Source organism: Sinocyclocheilus rhinocerous, unplaced genomic scaffold, assembly GCF_001515625.1.
Source record: "Sinocyclocheilus rhinocerous isolate Xijiao unplaced genomic scaffold, SAMN03320098_v1.1 scaffold697, whole genome shotgun sequence".
Lineage (NCBI taxonomy): Eukaryota > Metazoa > Chordata > Actinopteri > Cypriniformes > Cyprinidae > Sinocyclocheilus > Sinocyclocheilus rhinocerous.
This window is the reverse complement of record NW_015664033.1, coordinates 856,928-877,450: the sequence shown is the minus strand read 5'-3', so window position 1 is coordinate 877,450 and position 20,523 is coordinate 856,928. Positions and strand designations below refer to the sequence as shown.

At 36.3% G+C, this 20,523-nt stretch overlaps 2 protein-coding genes across 2 annotated transcripts; one reads left to right on the top strand and one right to left on the bottom strand.

Moving 5' to 3' along the window:
* Positions 1–3,374: 3,374 nt before the first annotated feature.
* Positions 3,375–10,199, bottom strand: LOC107729544 (glial fibrillary acidic protein-like). Its single transcript, XM_016540098.1, has 9 exons — positions 9,663–10,199; positions 7,103–7,163; positions 6,923–7,018; positions 6,511–6,672; positions 6,216–6,341; positions 5,858–6,078; positions 5,719–5,762; positions 5,538–5,623; positions 3,375–4,566 (listed from the first exon to the last, which is right to left on the bottom strand). The coding sequence occupies exons 1-9, from the start codon at positions 10,157–10,159 to the stop codon at positions 4,525–4,527; spliced, it is 1,335 nt and encodes a 444-aa protein (XP_016395584.1). The 5' UTR covers positions 10,160–10,199; the 3' UTR covers positions 3,375–4,524.
* Positions 10,200–13,883: 3,684 nt separating this feature from the next.
* LOC107729545 (lymphocyte antigen 6E-like) lies at positions 13,884–14,936 on the top strand. The gene is made up of 3 exons (XM_016540099.1): positions 13,884–13,989; positions 14,233–14,328; positions 14,717–14,936. The coding sequence occupies exons 1-3, from the start codon at positions 13,938–13,940 to the stop codon at positions 14,797–14,799; spliced, it is 231 nt and encodes a 76-aa protein (XP_016395585.1). The 5' UTR covers positions 13,884–13,937; the 3' UTR covers positions 14,800–14,936.
* The last annotated feature ends 5,587 nt before the right edge of the window (positions 14,937–20,523 follow it).

Here is a 20,523-nt window from a genome sequence, read left to right as displayed (position 1 = left end):
CTAGTGGGATACAGTCCACAAACGAGCACAACATTTCCACTAGACACAGCAGTAGAGTAGGCAACCTTTAACTGTCGTAGTAGCATTTACATTTAAGGTATTTAGAAATGTACAACAGTGCCACAGTGTGTGTGTGTGTGTGTGTGTGTGTGTGTGTGTATGTGTGTGTGTGACCATGTTCATGGACCACAAAACCAATCATAAGGGTAAATTTTTTGAAACTGAGATTTGTAAATAATCTGAAAGCTGAATAAATAAGCTTGTTTATGGTTTGTTAGGATAGGACAATATTTGTCTATTCAAATATGTGAAAATCTGGAATCTGAAAAAAATTCTAAATATTGAGAAAATTACCTTTAAATTTGTCCAAATTAAGTTCTTAGCAATGCACTAATCAAAAATTAAGATTTAAAATCTTACTGCCAATGATATATAGGCATGATATCAAATGCGTCCAGTAAGTAGATATAGTGGAAAACATTGCATGGAACATGGTACAGCCCTAAAGTTAGATAAAAGAAAATTCAAGAGGTTCAAAGATAAAATACAAACAAATAACACTACCAACACCTCCCATTTCTGGAAAGACAAATAGGCCTATAAGTGGGGGAAAAAAATTAAAATAGCCTACAATACATAATTTGCAATGGATTTCTATAGTTGAATTTATAAATATCTTTATAATATAATTAGTCTCTTGTTTTACATTCTAAACAAGCCTGCATAAACACAACATAGTAGGTAATTCCAACATAAAAGAAACTAATCATGGTTCTCTTTCAATCCTGTGCACACACAAAGTTAAAGTAGCTGAAAAGTGTGTATGTGTCTGGTTATTGATTGTGACTTGAAAAGTCATCCACCTATTTGTTAGTCAGTGTGTCTATTACAAATAAAAACCATCTCCGTGTCATTAATCAACATCACTCACTGGTTTTCTATATGGTGATACTGTTCACTCATTTTTGTGCATTAAAAATGAATTGAGCTTTATGAGCTCACTGAAGTCATATGCACCATTAAATTACTTAGCTTTGCCATATGAAGTATGATAGAAACGTTGCAATATAAACACTCTTCATCAGCCTAAATAACATCGTGATCTCTCTCTCTCTCATCTATGGTTCCATGAAGAATATTTAACATCCATGGAACCTTTCCATTGTGCAGAAGGTTCTTTATAGTGGAAAAAGGTTTTTCCGATATTCTTTATATTCTATTTCTTTTAAGAACCGTTCACTGAAATTTTTGAGGAACCCAGATTGGTTCTTCTATCGCATCTTTACAAACCCCACCTTGTGGAACCTTTATTTTGTACTGCAGAGTGTACTGCAGGGACTTTCTACTGAGTTTCTCATGCCCATATTATCCTTGGATCCAGAAATAAGTCAAGCTGCCTAATGATTTATTTCTTGGTGCAGTGTTTAACTTGGAACCAGTTAAACATCCAGATGCTATCAGACTATGCATCACACATTGTTCTAAGTACTCCTTTCCAGATATCTAAGATGTTGTTTGCCTTTAACACTTCTTTAAAGTGCATCAGTGAGGACAGCATATAATTATGTCTCTCAGTTGCCCTTGTTCCAGAGTTGCCACGCTCCAAATGACTCATCCAATATGCCCCAATTTCTTCACATAGGACTCAACTCAAGCCGAGTTCTGTCAACTCAATGCCCCCCTCCGTGAATGTCTAGCATTGCTGTGAAATGTTTTAGTGACCTCAAAGTTTGATGTTCTGAAATGACATTTTATTTCATGAGTTTTGATTAGGACATTTGTTGGCACAGTGTTTTTTTGAGAATATCTACCCAGCTGGCACAAAAAAATTTTTTTCCCAGATTTCGCCAGGGACATGTTGTGGAAAGTCATATTTCTCAGCATACTAGGTTTTCAATATACACATGGGGTCTGAACCATTAAAATCTGTTTCTGTCCATTCTTTTAGAACAGTGGTTTTCAAACTGTGGGTCACAGAAAGTGTGAGAATGTACCCTTTTTACATTTCTGAGTTTGGAATGTGAAAGTAAATTATAGCAATATTAACTTCTAAAGAGGTATATAGTGTAGGAGACAAACAGTATTTTTTCATTTTAATTTGCTCTAACAATTGTGTTTCTACAACTTTCTAACAGAGGAACAAGAGTGGCATGCAAAAACAAATAAACAGTGTGGCCTATGCAGCACAATTTGCAAACGAATTACTCTTTTTAGACGGTTATTTTAATGAAGCGTTTGAAAAGACAGACTCTCAGATCGGCTACTGAATCAACATGACTTTGACCCACATACTGAACTTCAAGTTCCATGTTGGTGCATCTAATTTTTATAGGTTACTATTAGATAATTTAGCTTACCCAATGCAGTTTGACGACAAGAAGAATGCAATGTTAAAGTGTTCTTTTTTCATGTTAGAAGAGCCATTTCTTTACAGAATGCTTTGTTCAGAATGCTATCACCTTGCATTGTAATCTCATTGCCTTCATTTTCACATCATTAAGAATCATTTGACCCCTGAATATTCAATGATATTGCAAGTAATGAAATGAGTGCTGTATTTATAATATAAATTCTCACTTCTGCCACTAAATGTTGAATATTACGTATATCATACTGCCCTTTTTAGACTTAGAATGAGTGTGTGGTCCCTAAGATGTCGTTATGTACCTGAGAGTGAGAGATTTCACTTTTGTAAACCTGTGAAAAGATTTCAGGGCGAGAATGTTCTTTGTCTTTGAATTTCATTACACTTGCTCTACCTAGGAGGGATTCATTATCTTGATATCCAGGGCAAAGAAACCTTATATAGGAGCAAACCTAGTTCTACAGTAACTTATCTGCCCTTTCAACATACCCTGACAAAGACAGTGTGTGTAATTCCCTCTAACCAAGCGTGGGATCCGCACCCTATCTGTGACCCTGTCACACATACCTGTCACTCAAACCTTCTGCCCCCTTGACATGTTCACATGTGACAGAAGATCACTGTCACTTCTTATTTCGTTCAGTTTTAAGTCAGAATGCATCAGCTGCAATGCCGATGTGCTTGTGTTGAGAAGTCCTCTTTTATCCACCTTATTTTTAACATAAGAGCGGATGTGGCCATTTGTAACTTGAATGTGCTTCCTGTACCATCTGCTTTTTACTTAATCTAGCCTTACAAAAACAGTTATGTTGCTTCATATTGCAAACTTTATTATTGTAATCATAAACACACTGGTTTGTAGCACAAAAAGTTTTACTGTTTGCTGCATTTGGCTATTCTTTTAGTTGTCATCCTTCTAATCGGACGTCTCGCACATTCACAGAAAATAGCTTACTTCCGATTTGCAAAATAAGGTGGATAAGCTCATAAACAGAACACATGCTACCAAATAAAAATTATTTATTAGTATCAATATTAGACACCACAATAAAGTGACGTCCAATTCGGTATGCAGCAGTAGTGTGAAAGTTAGCCCTCCTCAGCTGAAAATATAACTGAGTGTTACCTGGCAGTATGAGTTTTTAGTAAATGTACAGTCACATTAGCCAAATTTTGCATGCAAAAATGTCTATTTTCAATAGTTTGGAGATGTATGAAGGTCAAACAGAAGTCACTTTCAAACCAAGCAGCTTCCTGTTGGTCAGCGCAGTGAATTCATGTTGCAAACTTGAACATGAGCGCAATCTGCATGCAACTCCAGATCACACAAATTCCTAATGAAATGATTGGAATTCGCCAAAATGTCATCGATCAATGGTAGATAAGACTGCACCTTAAGACAATATGTCAGATGTTTACTAAATGAGTTCAGTAAGATATTGTTTTTTGTTGATTAAAATTGACTATTAATATGTTTTCTACAGGTCAATTAACAGTCAACACGCATTTTAAAGCATTTAAACCTGGGTCCATAGAGATGCTTTAGTTAGCTACTGTGCAAACACTTTGTGTATACACAGTGAAAGAGAGAAAATGTGGGGTAAAATGTTCACATAGCACCGCTGAAAAAATCCATCCTTCCTTTAAAACCATCAGAAAGACCTTTCTGTTATAGTTTCCTTCTGCCATACATTAACACTGACCATTTAGATTCAAAAACTTCCAATCCTGCTCTTCTTCATCTAGTACTTAAAGACTACAATACATTTCAGAATGTATTCTCTACAGTTTGTGCTTGACAAAAAACTATATTCCCCGTGCACCCGCTCTGACCGCTAGCTACATCTTGTTCTGCTTTCTACTTTCATCTGTCCAACCATGACTTTTTATGGCACAATCGGCGATAAACTAGTCTAATATCATTCAAAGACTCTTTCCCACAAATAAAGACAGATAAAGAGAAAATCCCAGGGAGAGAAAGAGATCAAAACGCAGTTGCTTGTTGCTTATAGTGGCTAATATAACTGAATATAATTCCCAGGACCTATATAGACTAGCAGAGAATATAAGCAGGGCAAGAAATCACGTGTTTAATCACAGCATCCAGAAGCATTAGTGATGAACTCTTCAGCTGCATCCGATCCAGTGTCTGAGAGTGATTACGGCAGATCCTTTCTCTCCGTGGTGGACTCTTTAATGATCTTTGAAAGAGAGATTGCATAGGTTAGTTTTAGTTCAAACAGAAAACAATGAACAAATAAAAAGATAAATAAACAAATCTGTAATGCAGAGATGCCCAAGGCTATAGTTAGCTAAGTATAAATCAGTTAGTAATAAGGTAGTAAGGACATCGTTAAAATAGTCCATGTGACATCAGTGGTTCAACTGTAATTTTATGAAGCTACAAGAATACTTTTGGTGCCCAAAGAAAACAAAAATTCTGACTTTATTCAACAATTTTTTCTCTTCCATGTCAATCGATGCGCATTCACAAGAGTACACGACACATCTATGCAGGGTCAGAAAGCTCTTGGATTTGATCAAAAATATCTTAATTTGTGTTCCAAAGATAAACAAAGGCCTTATGTGTTTGGATCGACATGAGGGTAAGGAATTAATGACAGAACTTTCATTTTTGGGTGAACTATCCCTTTAACGTCGTGAACTCACAAAAAATACTTCTAAACCATGTATTAATCTTAGTTAATGTTAATTTCAACATGTACAAATACAATATTAAAATTAAAAGTTTTTCTGTTAATATTATTTAATGGATTAACATGAACTAACAATGAATAGTTTTTATTTAATATTTTTATTAACTACCATTAATGGGACCTTATTGTAAAGTGTTACTAAAATAATGCAGTTTGGGATGTAATGAAGCATTTACTTTTGGCCCATGGTCCTCAATCAAGTTTGATTTTTGGCCCAAAATTGTGAGCATTTCTGCTTTAATGCAATGAATGAAAGAATGAATTAATTAATTAATAAACTGAATGAAAGAATTGATCCTTTAATTCTTTTGTGAGATTGTTGGAAAAGAAAATGTTGCCATCAGCTGATGATGAAGTAGATGTGTATTCATGTAAATTGGGTGTCAATTTTTTAATTTTATAAATTTTTGTATTTTATTTTTAAAGGTTGATGAAGAGCGCCTCCCAGTGTTTACCTCTCCATCACGAGTCTCAACGGTTCGCACAACTATGCTCCTCTTCACATGCGCCTCAGGAGTCAGCTTAGTGTCCAAGCTGGTGTCTAACAAAATACACACACACACACACACACACAATTGATTAAATAGAGACATTTAATTCAAGCAGAAATCAACAACTGGATGATGAATCACTCACCTCTAAACTGTAAGTTGGTGAAGTTCTGCACCGGAACAGTGATTCTAGAAGAGGTGGAAGATATTCATTTATGCATATTTGAACTAATTACTCAAATTATTGTGGTTGATGCCATTTCTCTCCTCTCATCAGTCATCACCTGCTTTCCTCTCCTTCGAGCAGCTTCCTGTAGGTGGCAATTTCAATATCCAGAGCCAGTTTTACATTGAGCAGATCCTGGTACTCCTGCAAGTGTCTGGCCATCTCCTCCTTCAGCATCTGGATCTCATCCTCCAGATGGGCCACAGTGTCCTGGTAACCGGCCGACTCAATGGCGAAACGCTCCTCCATCTCTCGCAGCTGACGCTCCATGGACTCGTTCTTAAAGACAGAGTGAGAAGTTTGAAATGGTTTTGAGAGGATGATGACTTTGCTGTCAAGTACTGCGCTCTACAATCATCATGGCTGAATTTGTCGTTGTCATGGTTGTTCTGAATAAGTTTTTGGTGAATACTTACAGATCCACGAAGAGATTCCAGGTCACAGGTCAGGCCCTGAATCTGTCGACGATACTCGTTGGCCTCCTGCTTAGCTTGTCTCAGAGCCTCTGAATTACGGTTGGCTGCATCAGTCAGATCAGCAAACTAATGGAATAAATAATAATAATTATTATTTATTTATTATTTAAAAAGGTGTAGAAACATTTTATTATATTATATTATATTACAAATAAAATTTTGCACTTCAAATCTTCTAATAGAGAAATCCACTGAAGAGAATGCATGTGTGTGTGTGTGTGTGTGTTTATGTAACCTTCGAGCGATACCACTCCTCAGTCTCCTGCATATTGGAAGTGGCCATGGCCTCAAACTGAGCTCTGATCTCCTTCAGGGCAGTGGTTAAGTCTGGCTTAGACACATCCAGATCCACATGAACCTGTTGGGCCATCAGCTGCTCCTGCAGCTCCCGCATCTCCTACACCGAACACGGAAGAAGGATGAAAGAGAGAGAAGTTTACAGGTGAATATAATGGCGTCTGATTTAATCTGATCTTTAGGAATTAAAATTGAATCTGTTTGGGCAGATAAAGACATCAGAATCTGATATAGCTACATATAGCCAGGTTATATTAACAGATTTGATGCCAGTTGGAGCAAAATGAAAGGAGACAGGGATGAAGTGAACAGATGGAGGTAGTGTGGAGAGAGTGGGAGGGATAACACACCTCCTCATGGACCTTCTTCAGGAAATTGATCTCATCCTGTAGAGCATCAATCTTCCTCTCCAGCTGTACGCGGTTCAGAGCTGCTTCATCCACATCCTGGAATCAAAAGTGAAATTCATGGCAGCAAAATGATAACTTATTCATGATCGATGAATGAGACGGGAATGGAGTACTCCTTACTTGTCTGAAGGTGTTGAGGTTGTTTTCTGCTGCTTGCCGTTGGGCGGTTTCATCATGAAGTCTGGAGGACGGATAAGAAAACATATCTAAAAAGAAGGATTCTACCCTAATTTCTACAACCAATAGTAGTCCACATATTCAAGATTTGCGGGACCCAAAGAACTCCCAGAGTATATCCCCTCTTGAAAATGTATTTAGGAAGTCATAATGTTTATTGTTTTTTGTTCGTTTTGTTTTGTTTTGAAGCATTAATTTATACACACACACACACACACACATATACTGTAGTTTCACTCTTTGTATTACTTTTTGATAGAAATTTATATTTTTTATTCAGCAAGGATGTTAAATTGATCAAAAGTGACGGTATGACTTTTACATTATTACAAATAAATAATTCGGTAAACAAATGCTGTTCTTTTGAACTTTCTTTTCATCAAAGAGTCCTGAAAAACAATTTATCACTGTTTCAGCAAGAATATTAAGCAGCACAACTGTTTTCAACATTGATAAGAAATGTTTCTTGAGCATATTAGAATGATTTCTGAATCGAGTTGCAAAAAGTGGAACATTTCCAGTAAATTTCGGAAACATTCCAGAAATTTTGGAAATTTTTGGGAATCTTCCGGGAGCTTTTGGAAAGTTTCCGTAAATTTACCAGAAATGTTCCACCCCTTTGCAACCCTATTTCTGAAGGATCATGTGACACTGAAGACTGGAGTAAGGATGCTGAAAATTCAGCTTTCTCATCACAGGAATACGTTACATTTTAAAATGTATTAACATTAAAATGTTTAAATTGTAGGAGTATTTCAAATTACTGTTTTTACTTTTAAAGTTTCTTGATTGAATAAAAGCAGCATTAGAGACTGCATTATAAAGGTATTTATATTATACATATACATATTTATACAGGTAGGACATGTCTATAGTCAAGTGGTTATAGTCCTGACTCCCCATAATCCCCATAACGTCAAAATATATTATCTGTGATCCCTGCCCTCAAAGTGTATCCTAAATAGTTACTTATGATAAATCCGTTTTGACAGTTGTAATGAAAGGCTCACAGTGGAGGTGACCTATGATGGTGTGGTGAGACCTGCAGCTGGGGGCTGGACAGGGTTCAATGGATCACTCATGCATCATTAACTGCTCACACACACACTGCAGCTACTGCTCTTTCCCACGGGGTGGAGTAGATGCACTGCCTTTCATACACACCCTGCTAAACTGAGCAGCTACACCTAATATTCATCAATATCAACAATTCCAAACAAACAGTGTCTAGTTTTGAGCATGCAAATAAAGGCAATGCATGTACATAAAAAATAATCACTTTGAATTTGGATTCACAGCTTAGTCCTAATGCAAATTTACTTTTTGTTACTGACTTTGTTATCATGGTTTCTGATTTCAGTTTTATTTCACATAAATGTTACAAATGTTTCAATAGATATTAACAGTGAATTGAATAGAAAATTGCATTATATAAAATAAAGTTTAGTAACTGAAAAAAATATATGCATTTTCCTGTCAGTTTTGTTTTAAGAGATTCTTATAAATGTTTTCGCTTTGTATCTTGAATAAAATTTGGTCTCTGAATGATCTGGTATGGGAAACACGCCGGTTGCTACTGATTCCAGTCAGTGTAAAGGTATGAAGGTTTGGAATTAGGCTAAAAATGTGGTTCTTCTCTAACAACAGGACATCTGAACTGGGAGTGTTCAGCCTTTGTGGAAGCTGTACCGAGGTATTGTGCCCCTCCCTGCCCCCATACCACTCAGCGAATGAAAAGAGAGGCAGCATGGGATCGAATGAGAGTAAGAAATGGGGAGCCTCTCATTGAAAACAGAGTTGGGGTGCTATAAATTCACATAGTAACATTGAAGTTGTGGCAATAGTACTGATGTGGAAAAATGCCAGAGGTGTTGCAGTTCTTAAGAGATTCTTTACCCATATGAAAGCTGTTCTTAAGGGCAGGATGGCATTTCTTGGATATGGCTATCGACCTTTTTTGTGACATTGTTCTCCTGTTGCTCTTAGCGTTCTTGTTGGTGTGAAGTGGAATGTATGATACCTCAACACCAGCTAGGCACATCTACTCATACACAAGTACACCCTTTTTCACACTGTATTTTACTTTGACACGTTGGTTATAGTGATTCTAACTTTGTGTTGCCAGTTGCTTTCATCACGACACCAATAAATCAAGGTGGTTTTGGTTTCTCACTGGGTTCCTTTTCATTTTTGAAAGGGAACTGATAAATGATCTGACTGGCTTGAATGCAGTGCAAGTCGCTTTAAATAGACGTGTCTGCCAATTGTATAAATGTAAATGTAATGTCAACAGAAGTTACTTTAAAGATCGAAGTTTATGCAATTTTGAATGAAACAAAAACATTTCTTTGACTATATTAAACCACACAGTCTTGCTCTGTATATTCTTCTTGTGCAGACTAAAATAAAAACAATTATTTATTTTGGAACATTCCATTCAATATCCACCTGGCTCCAAACTCTGGGAGGGCACTTTAAAGGGGCACAACACATCTGTCCTTACCTCTGTTTAAGAGTAGCCAGGTCTGAGGCCAGGTTGTCTCTTTCAATCTCCAGTCTGGCTTTACCAGCATTGAGGCCGTCCACCTGCCTACGGAGCTCCCTCAGCTCCTCCTGGTAGATGTCCCCCAGACGGCTGGGCTCCTTCCCTCTCAGCTGGTTCAGTTCCGCCACCAGCATCTTGTTCTGCTGCTCCAGGAAGCGCACTTTCTCGATGTAGCTGGCGAAGCGGTCGTTCAGCCCCATCATCTCCACTTTCTCATTGGTGCGCGTCTCCCGGTACTGGGCCTTCAGCAGGGAGTCCGCAGAGAAGTCCAGCCGCTCTCCGCCCAGGGACAGGCGCGAGGTGGACAGGGTGATGGGGCTGGAGGTGAGGTGGCGCGGGCTGCTGTGGAGGGACAGGCGGCCCATGCTGAGGCGGCTGGTGACCCCCACGGACGGGGAGCCGCCCGAAGTCCCGAAACGCTTTCGGTAGGACGAGAAAGCTCGCTGGGTCTCCATGCCAGAGGAAAATGAGATCGAGTGTGGGTGAACTTTGGGCTTTTATAGAGAAGGCAGGGGAGAGAGAGGGGGTCCAATGGGGAGGGCAAAGGCCAGGGGGTGTGTGAGCCCGGAATTGTTTGTGCTTGTCCGCCCAGTCTCCTGACTGCCTCTTTTCACTCTATTCTGTCTGTGTCTCTGGTGTGGGGTGCACACAGTCAGTCAGAGAAAATCCTATTCATGCCACTGCTGGAACACATACACACAGAGACAGACTGTAATGGCACTGATATCTGACTGTTCTGTCTCACCCCATGAAAAAGTGAAGCTTTGTACCTTTTCTGAGTTAATTTGGAGTTCTGAGTTAATTCAGAGTTTTTCCTGTCGTTCCAAGAGGGATTTTAATTATGTCATGGAACACTGGGGTGATTACGTAACTTTTCGTTATAAAAGGAGTCTGCCACTCTCTTTTGTGCTGATCTGGGAACATCACACACACTTTTCAGCACCACTGATTCATATCTGTTTACCAGAAAAATCAAGTAACCAGAAGATCTGACTCATTTAACTTTATACAACTCACTCTGGTTAACTACTAAAGGAATAGTTCACTCAAAACGAAATTTAAGTCATCATTTACTCACCTTCATGTCACACAAAAGAAGATCGTTTGAAAAATGCCTGTAAAAATGTAAATGGAAGCTCCAAAAAAAGCACTTAAAGTCAGTGTTGTTGTTAATTAAAACTATTAAAAATCATTCTTGTAAATTGAAATAAGATAAAAAATAAATAAATAAATAAATATAAATATATATTTAAAATATGTATATAAATGTTTAAGTAAAACTACTACAACTAAAACTGAAATAAAAATTAATTTAAGCTAAATAGAACAATTTAAGAATTTTAAGCTAACAAAAATGATAAATTACATAAAATTACTAAAGCTAAAAAAAGCTATTTCAAATGATTAATAAATACTATAATTGTACATAAATAATACTAAAATAACACTGGTCAAAGCATCATGAAAGTTGACAATATGTCTCATCTGCTGTATTCCAAGACTTTGAAACTCAAAGAAATCTGAGTCAGTATTTACTGAAAATCTTGCCTTGAAAAGCTTATTTGACAGATGTGGGAAATTATTAGTGTAGCGCAGACATTTTGCAAATAAATTTATAAAATGAGTATAAATATATTATATTTATACTATATATTGCTGAAATGCAAGAGATAAAGGACAGCTGGTTTTGATAAATGGTTTGGCTCATGCCCCATCAGCAGTCTACAAAGTAGTAGAGGAGTGTATCAAGGCCAGGGAGAGACTGGGGCACTAGACTCACAGCCAGACAGAAAACAACACACCCACCAATCAGATTTGTAGGAGATGAGCTCATCAGCAGCCAACACTGATGACCAGCAGACTGCAGGGTTGTTATGGATGGACGGTCAGAGCCAGTGGGAATGCAGGCTATGATGGATGGTTGATTAGGAAAAGTGGGCAAGATACTAGAAGTTAATTATGGGGCATAAACTCAACATATACGAATGGGGTAAGATGTGTCAGTGGTTCAGCTGTGCCACCTATTAATTTATGAAACTGTGAACAACCTTTGCCAAGTAAATGTATATTTAGAAAGCATTATATTACTATATCTAGCATGCTTTTTTGTATACTACATTATAAAAGTCAGTATCAACACATTTTTTTTATTTTTGAAATAAGTCTCTTATGCTCACTCTAATGCTAAGGATGCATTAATTTGATTTAAAATACAGTAAATAGTAATATTGAGAAATATTATTACAATTTAAAATAACTATGTTTAAATAAAGTGTTACCAAAATAATATTATATAGTATAAATATGTAATATACAATATATATATATATATATATATATATATATATACTGTATACATAACAACTGTGAAGATAGAGAAACATGTCATATTTGCATATAAGAGCTGGAATGTAGAAATGCAATGATATATTTCTTTTTTCCTCATTCCTGCCCTGAGTTCCATAGCAAGCCAAACCTGTTTACTTTCAAAATTTCTGAACATGTGAACTCAAAAGCATTTTACATAAATTAATGATCTGTTTGAAATCTGCTGAAAGTTAAGAGCATTATAATTTTAATATTGAATCTTACATCAAATAATGTATGCACACATACAAACATTTTAATCAACTTAGAAAAAAGGCTTTTCAGATCAGTTTTATTTTAGTGAACTGTAGCGCCATTAGAAGTACAGCAGATACAAATATCATTGATGATATTTGATATCTGGTATCCAGATATCTGGGTGTTATATTAGATAGCAACTTGTCTTTTGAAAATCATATTTCCTATGTTACAAAAACAGCATTCTTCTATCTTAGAAACATTGCCAAGTTACGAAACATGTTACCTGTTCCTGATGCAGAAAAGCTAGTTCATGCATTCATGACCTCTAGACTGGACTATTGTAATGCACTGCTAGGTGGTTGTCCTGCATCTTCAATAAACAAGCTACAGGTAGTCCAAAATGAAGTGGCTAGAGTCCTTACCAGGTCAAGAAAATATGATCATATTACCCCAATTTTACAGTCTCTGCACCGGCTACCTATTAAGTTCCGTATCAGTTACAAAATATTACTACTTATAAGGTCTAAAAGGTTTAACCCCTGCATACCTAACTAGCCTTCTATCACGCTACAATCCATCACGCTCCCTAAGGTCACAAAACTCTGGACTTTTGGTAGTACCTAGGATAGCAAAGTCCACTAAAGGAGGTAGAGCTTTTTCGCATTTGGCTCCCAAACTCTGGAATAGCCTTCCTGATAACATTCGGGGTTCAGACACACTCTCTCTGTTTAAATCTAGATTAAAGACACATCTCTTTGGCCAAGCATTCAAATAATGCATATCATAATCTTGTACTGCAGTTATATCTGATCAAATGCACATTATTATTCCTTAGCTTGGGTTAAACAAATTAATTTTACTTGGTTGGAACAGCAGCTACGCTAATTATGTCTCTATTTGTTTCTCTGTTTTTACACAAGCTTCAGTCTGGATCCAGAACACCTGAGAAGAGATGATGCCAACCCCTCAGAGGACCTCAGATGATGCCAACCCTGAAACTTTGCTGTAAAGTTGCTTTGCAATGATTTGTATCGTGAAAAGCGCTGTACAAATAAACTTGACTTGAATTGAATTGAATGATGGATTGGAAATATTTCCTCCTCCGGCTACAGCTGAAATTCCGAAAACATCTCGATTGTTTTTCTACAGGGCTGAAGACTCATATACTGCGTAATTTTGCCCGAGGAAAAAACTGTACATACAGTACGTGGCACATAGTTGCCTCATCTGACAAAACATCTAAAGAATATTTTATTTTTCAGAATGAAAATCACCTCAGGACAGTTTCTTATGTCTCTCTATTGCTGTGGCAATAAAATGCTGAATATGGCAGATATTTGATTATTTTAGAGGACTGTTTTTCAATAGTGTTTGTCTTTTTTCCCCCCAGATTTTCATTAAAAATACTTAAAACTTGAATGTGAAAAATTGCCGTTTAGGCACCAGATATTTAATATAATTTCTAACCAATAACAATAATTTAGGCCCAAGGTATTTAATTATCCCAACCTGTACTGCAACATACCCATCATGCCGTACTCTCAACATAACCTGTTTCACTTTAGCAAGCAGACTATATAACCAAAGACACTCCTGCAGTTTTCCAGACACTCTCGAACACGCTGTGTATTGTTGCTTCAAAAGGAGTTTGCTAAAGCTGAAACCATGAAGGCTCTGGTCTGCGTTCTTGTCCTGATGCTCGTGTGCAGCACTACTGGTGAGTTAACATCTCTAACTGCTGAATATCAGATACCGCAGAGGCCTGCCTGAGATTTATATTACTGATGATTGGATTGGAATTCAGAACTATGAGGAGAGAAGTAGGGATGGTAATGTTGCCTGAAATGACTGTGCTAAACATAATTACACCGAAAAAGTTCGAAAGCATCAACAGTAGCATGTATGTGTCACAGTAGCTCATGATTTGTTTGTGGTGGTTTGTCTGTCATTCTCTGTGCAGTGCACTCCCTCCAGTGCTTCACCTGTGTGGGCGACGACTGCAAGGTCAGAACCGAATGCCCCCCGTCTGCCAACTTCTGCAAGACCGAGGCCACCGGTACGTGCCGAGACATGTCCTCATCCTGTCACTATTATGCAAAACTACAGCTCTGTGCCTCTTTAAAATAAGTGAGGCTTGTTTAGATGCAGATACAGAGGCAGATTGATTGTAGCTTAAAAAAACGGCAGGCCACATATACACTGTTAAAAATGTCTTAAAAATTATTATTAAATATTGTTACATATTATATTAAATAGTATTTAATATGATTGGCTACATTAGATTATAGTGTATTTTATTTGTATATACTCTTTTTTTATACATATACTGTGTGTTTATACTTTTAGGTACTAAATAAGCTGACAGCTTTTGTACCTTTTTGTGTGCACATATAATTCTATACATGTATAAATGATGTATTTAAAATACGAATGTCTTTTTCCAGCACATTCTTTGTCTCGCACATGTGAGGAGTCCTGCACACCTGGGGAGAACATCCACTGCTGCGATCATGACTTGTGCGGCTGAACGTCTCTCTGTCCAGTCTACAAATAGCCTTGTTATGCATGAAGAAGAGTTATTGATCGGTACATTTAAAATGTAAACACTAATCAGTATATAGAGAAAATGTAATAAGTATGGGCACTTACAAAATTCAATAAAAAATTGCGATAAATATTTGTCTGCGTGAATGATTTCCACTTAATGTGTTGCTTATTTTTTGCTGTTGAGACAGTTAAACATATTGCTTCAGGTGTGTGAAACAAAAAAAAAAACAGTCACACTTTAGTTTGGGCATCAATTCTCACTATTAACTAACGATTAACTATGACTTTTGCCTCAACAAACTCCTGATTTGCTGCTTATTAATAGTTACACTCTTAAAAATAAAGGTTATTTATTGGCATCCGTGGTTCTTTGAAGAACCTTGAACATAATGGAACCTTTCAAATGCAGAAAAGGTTCTTTGTAGTCGAAAAAGGTTCTTTAGATTTTTAAAATGTTCTTCAAAATGGTTCTTTTAGGAACTGTTCACCGAAAGGTTCTTTTGGGAACCAAAAATTGTTCTTCTATGGCATTGCTGCAAAAACACCCTTTTGGAACCTTTATTTTTAAGAGTGTAGTTGTTAAGTTTAGGTAGAATATAGGTTTACGGGATCTAAAATTTGATCATGCAGAATAAGGCCTTAATATGTGCTTTATAAGTATTAATAAACAGCCAATATGCTTGTAATATGAATGCTAATAAGCAACTAGTTAATTGTGAGAATTGGTCCCTAAAGTGTTACAAAAAATACATATGTGACCCTGGACCACAAAACCAGTATAGGGGTAATTATTTTTTTTTTAATTGAGAGTTATACATCATCTGAAAGTTGAATAAATAAGCTTTTCATTGATGTTAGGATAGGACAATATTTGGCCGAGATACAACTATTTGAAGATCTGGAATCTGAGGGTGCAAAAAAAAAAATAATAATAATAAAAATATTGAGAAAATCGCCTTTAAATTTGTCCAAATGAAGTACTTAGCAATGCATATTACTAATCAAAAATCAAGTTTTGATATATTTACGGTAGGAAATTTACAAAATATCTTCATGGAACATGATCTTTACTTAATATCCTAATGATTTTTGGCATAAAATAAAAATCGATCATTTTGACCCATACAATGTATTTTTGGATATTGCTACAAACATAACCGTGCGACTTATGACTGGTTTTGTGCTCCAGGGTCACATTTCAGAAAGATTCAGACTAGAAGTCTGAATAAACGTTCTGATAATAACTGTGAACAAACTAGGCATCAGAAAAAAAACTCATGTTGATTCTGACTTAAATTACCAAGTTGGGTGGTTAGACTTGACAGGGCGACTAGAATACAAATGACCCTTTTATCGCACCGTGTTTCTGAAAGAGTGCTTCCACTGTAAGGCCAGCTGTAATTTATGCTGTTTAGTGTGTTTAGTGTCAGGGCTAACATGGAGGGCCGTCATTACGATCCGCTAATAAATATCTGCAGCGGTGACTGTGGTTGCCTCAGCCCCGGTAACTGGGGTAATGTCTGTCTGAGACCAAACATTCAAAAGAGGTGAAAAGTTCAAAGAGGAAAGTATGTTAGTGTATGAGAAGCTTTTCCATAGAGATGTCCAGGTGTTCTCTCTTGAAATCTTCCTCATTTTTTGAGTTAGTCTCTTCTGTTTATTGGCGCGCTTGGTTTCGCTCTCTCAGGTTTGAGAGGCGTCAAACAGCTGATTCATGTCTCCAGTGTAATGAGGCAGGAGCGAACAGCAGAATCCTAATGCTGTTTCCACCGACTGATCATCAGCCAAGACAAAGCCACAAGCAGACTCTGAGACTGCACTAATCTGCCAAACTCCGTTTGTGAGTGTTTACGCTGGTTGTGAATCTTACTGTGCGTAATAGAATCTGAGGAATACAAATTTAAATGATGTGGCAATCATGGCTAACACAACAACTAGCAAGTCCAGGACACAAGCAAATTTTGCCAAAAAATCCAGCCAGGTGCTCTGCTAAGAAGCTGACAAGAGACATTTGTTGTGCTTCAAACGCTGTTGTGCAAATGCTTTGTGCGCAAGAGTTCTTAACCAAAACTAAATTAAAGGGATAGTTCACCCAAAAACTAATCATTTACTGACCCTCATGTTGTTTCAAACCTGTAAGGTTCTTTCTTATGTTGAACATAAGATATTTTTAAAAAATGCTGGAAATCAAACAGTTGATGGTCCCCACTGACTTATAAGAAATACCATAGTATTTCTTTCCCTGCTATGGAAGTCATTGGGGACAACTGTTTGGTTCTTCTTCAAATTATCTTCGTTTGTGTTTTGATGAAAATGTCAGAATTTTCATTTTTGGGGTGAACTATTCCTTCAAAACTTAACACAAAAACTAAATGACAACATTTTCATTAAATAAAAATGTGTTTGGAAAAAAACGGAAGAAAAATTCAATAATAAAATGCGTGACCACAAAATAACGAAAACAAAAAATCTAATACAAAATAAACGATTTAAAAATAAAATAACTTAAATGTGACCCTTGACCACAAAACCAGACATAAGGGTCAATACCCCAGCGACTTACGACTGGTTTTGTGGTCCAGGGTCACATATATAAATAAATAGTTTGTTTTTGTATTGTATATGTTTATAGCATGCCCTCATTACACATGAAAATGTTGGTAGATTTGAGATATCGAGCCCTGAAAATGGTTTAAATGTTATCGGTATTATGTATTAACTTAGGCAGCCCTAAAATACTAAAACTAAAACAAAAACTACATATATTGGAAAACTAAACTTAAACTAGGTAACACTAGCTTCCATTTTATACAGTGACTACTGAACTCTATTAAAACTAAGCTACTGAAAGGACAAATTAAAAATTTAAATTTAAAAAATTAAATTAGAAATGACAATTAACCTGCTAAATTGTACATTACAAATATATCTATGGTATTTTGTAATAAAAATAAAATTGTTAATGCATGGTTAATCTGGTTAATATTAATGAAAAAACTGATGAAGAAATACGAAGAACAAACCTGTCATTCTAATTCACACATTTGGTGTCTATGCCTGCAGCGTTACTGCACGACAAATACATTAAGTCGAAAGAAATGCATTCCTTCTCGGTCACAACTGGTCTAACAACATACACAGGAAAAACACTTTTACTTTCATGATGGTGAACAGACCTGGGGAACGCTGACAGCTGAATGCTTGCAGTAAATGCGGGAAAAAATGCAGTGAAGAAATAATGTACATCTTAGACATCACATAAGTCACTTCTTTATTCCTGCCTGAACATAATGTTTCACTTTGCACAATATTTCACTGCACAGAGAGAAGAGGGGGAGGAAGTGCTATAAATTCACTCGCTCCTTTCCTTGATGCCACAATGGTGAGTATTCACAGAGAAAAGCTGTGTTAGTACTGTGACTGGCTTAGACTGACTCCAAACAGACAAAGACAGATGGTGAGAAACACACTGTTAGCAAGAATCATCAACAAACACATATAACAGGTATTAGAGGACACTAAAAACTATACCATATATTCAAGATTAAAAACAAGCACACTTTACATTAAATACGTGGTTTTGTGCATATTGTTTTATTTGAAAATATTTGATACACTGGACTTTGCACTGCAAGTCTCATGTCAAGATACATAAACATAATCATATATTGTGTATCTAACCTATTGGCTCATATTCTTTTGCTTATCCCAGGGTTCTCAACTAGACTTAACTCTGACATTTCTCTGAGACATTTCTCAATCTTTGGTACAATACTGATTCTTAGCTGCCGAAACAAAAACTAGCAGCTATTTGAGATCATATTTGAGCCATTCAACTGTTTTTGAGGAGGCCAAAATACTATCAAAACAATAGAAAAGAAGGACAAGTGGTCCTGCGGTCAGTGTTTGTGTGCCCGTATGACGGACACCTGTCACTCAAACCCTGAGCTAAACAAAGTCGTCAAGCTGAGTGGAAACTCGCCCCTGGCATCCACCTACCCTTTCACTTGAGCAATACCCTATGATACATTTCCAAAGAAAGCATCGTGCCTTTTCACACACTTTTCTGAGTTCCTCATAAACATACCTAGTCTCACGTACTTGCTCTCAGTATAATAACACTTCTTGCATTCCGAATAATTCAGAATTACCCAAACATTCAGAAGTTTGGGGTCAGTAAGATTTTTTTTTTTTTTTAATGCTTTTAAAAAAGACTCTTGTGCTCACCAAGGCTGCATTTGATCAAAAATATACCAAGAACAGTAATGTTATGAAAATGTATTACCACATAAAAAAAGTTTTCATTATTATAATGGCAAAAATGAATTTACTTCGTTTTAGTGTCACATGATTCTTCTGAAATCATTCTTTTATATGCTGATTTGCTTGTATGATCAAAAACATTTTTATGTTGAAAACAGTTGTGTTGCGCAACACTTTTGTGGAAATGTTGATACAAGATTCTTTGATGAATAGAAAGTAAAAACAAATTGAGAAAGTAGAAATCTTTTGTAACATTATACATAATCTTTACTGTCACTTTTGATCAAATTAATGCGTCCTTGCTAAATAAACATATGTGACCCTGGACCACAAAACCAATCATAAGGGTCAATTTCTAGAAATTGAGATGTATACATCACCTGGAAGCTGAATAAATAAGCTTTCCATTGATGTATGGTTTGTTAGGATAGGACAATATTTGGCCGAGATACAACTATTTGAAAATCTGGAATCTGAGGGTGCAAAAAAAAATCTAAATATTGAGAAAATCTCCTTTAAATTTGTCCAAATTAAGTTCTTAACAATGCATATTATTAATCAAAAATCAAGTTTTAATATATTTACAGTAGGAAATTTACAAAATATCTTCATGGAACATGATCTTTACTTAATATCCTAATGATTTTTGGCATAAAAGAAAAATCTACAATTTTGACCCATACAATGTATTTTTGGCTATCGCTACAAATATACCACAGCGACTTAAGACTGCTTTTGTGGTGCAGGGTCAAATATTATTTTTCTCACAAAAAATATTACTGACCCCAAACTGTGAATGGTAGTGTACATTAACTTTAATACCATTTTCATTTTCTTAACATAAAAACAAAATCTTTCTTTTCCACATCTTATTTTTCCTTTCAACACTGTAACTCTGAATACATAAGGCAAATATCAAGTCCTTCATAAGTGGCAGCAAATGTGAATATCTGTGTGTACATGCATTTCTGAGAATGATTCAAGGCACTGGTCACTTCCTTTGACAACCTGCATCAAAATCCTGTCTGCAATGAGATTCTCCCTGATATCCTCAGGTGAACAAGCAGACAGAAACAGACACACAATAAACACTTAAAAACACGAGTACAGAAGACATAAATCGCCAGAGCTCAATTTCCAGCCAGTAATAGACACATGTAAAATCATGCTGTAGTCTCTGCAAAACCAGCTGCTGTTACAATTCTTGTTTCTAACTCATCTTCTGTTCCTAAAAGCATAACTCGGGTTCGGAGTCACTATATAAAAATAGATTTATACACATACATATATATATATTTATACTCGTATATAAAAATGGCTGACCATTGGGACATAAATAAAAGTGAAAAAAGCTTCACATTCTGTGTAACAAATGAACAATTTGGTATATTCAACATTCATATTCAAAAGTGCATCTGATCCAAATGAGTCCAATATACTG

Excerpts from the sequence above, each read along its gene's own strand:
- LOC107729544 (XM_016540098.1), bottom strand. The coding sequence starts at position 10,159 with ATGGAGACCCAGCGAGCTTTCTCGTCCTACCGAAAGCGTTTCGGGACT. Across the intron at positions 6,673-6,922 it reads TGAAGAAGGTCCATGAGGAG|GAGATGCGGGAGCTGCAGGA; the intron begins GTGTGTTATCCC and ends TGTTCGGTGTAG. Across the intron at positions 4,567-5,537 it reads TTGAGACTCGTGATGGAGAG|ATCATTAAAGAGTCCACCAC; the intron begins GTAAACACTGGG and ends TCTCTTTCAAAG.
- LOC107729545 (XM_016540099.1), top strand. The coding sequence starts at position 13,938 with ATGAAGGCTCTGGTCTGCGTTCTTGTCCTGATGCTCGTGTGCAGCACT. Across the intron at positions 13,990-14,232 it reads GCTCGTGTGCAGCACTACTG|TGCACTCCCTCCAGTGCTTC; the intron begins GTGAGTTAACAT and ends TTCTCTGTGCAG. Across the intron at positions 14,329-14,716 it reads CTGCAAGACCGAGGCCACCG|CACATTCTTTGTCTCGCACA; the intron begins GTACGTGCCGAG and ends GTCTTTTTCCAG.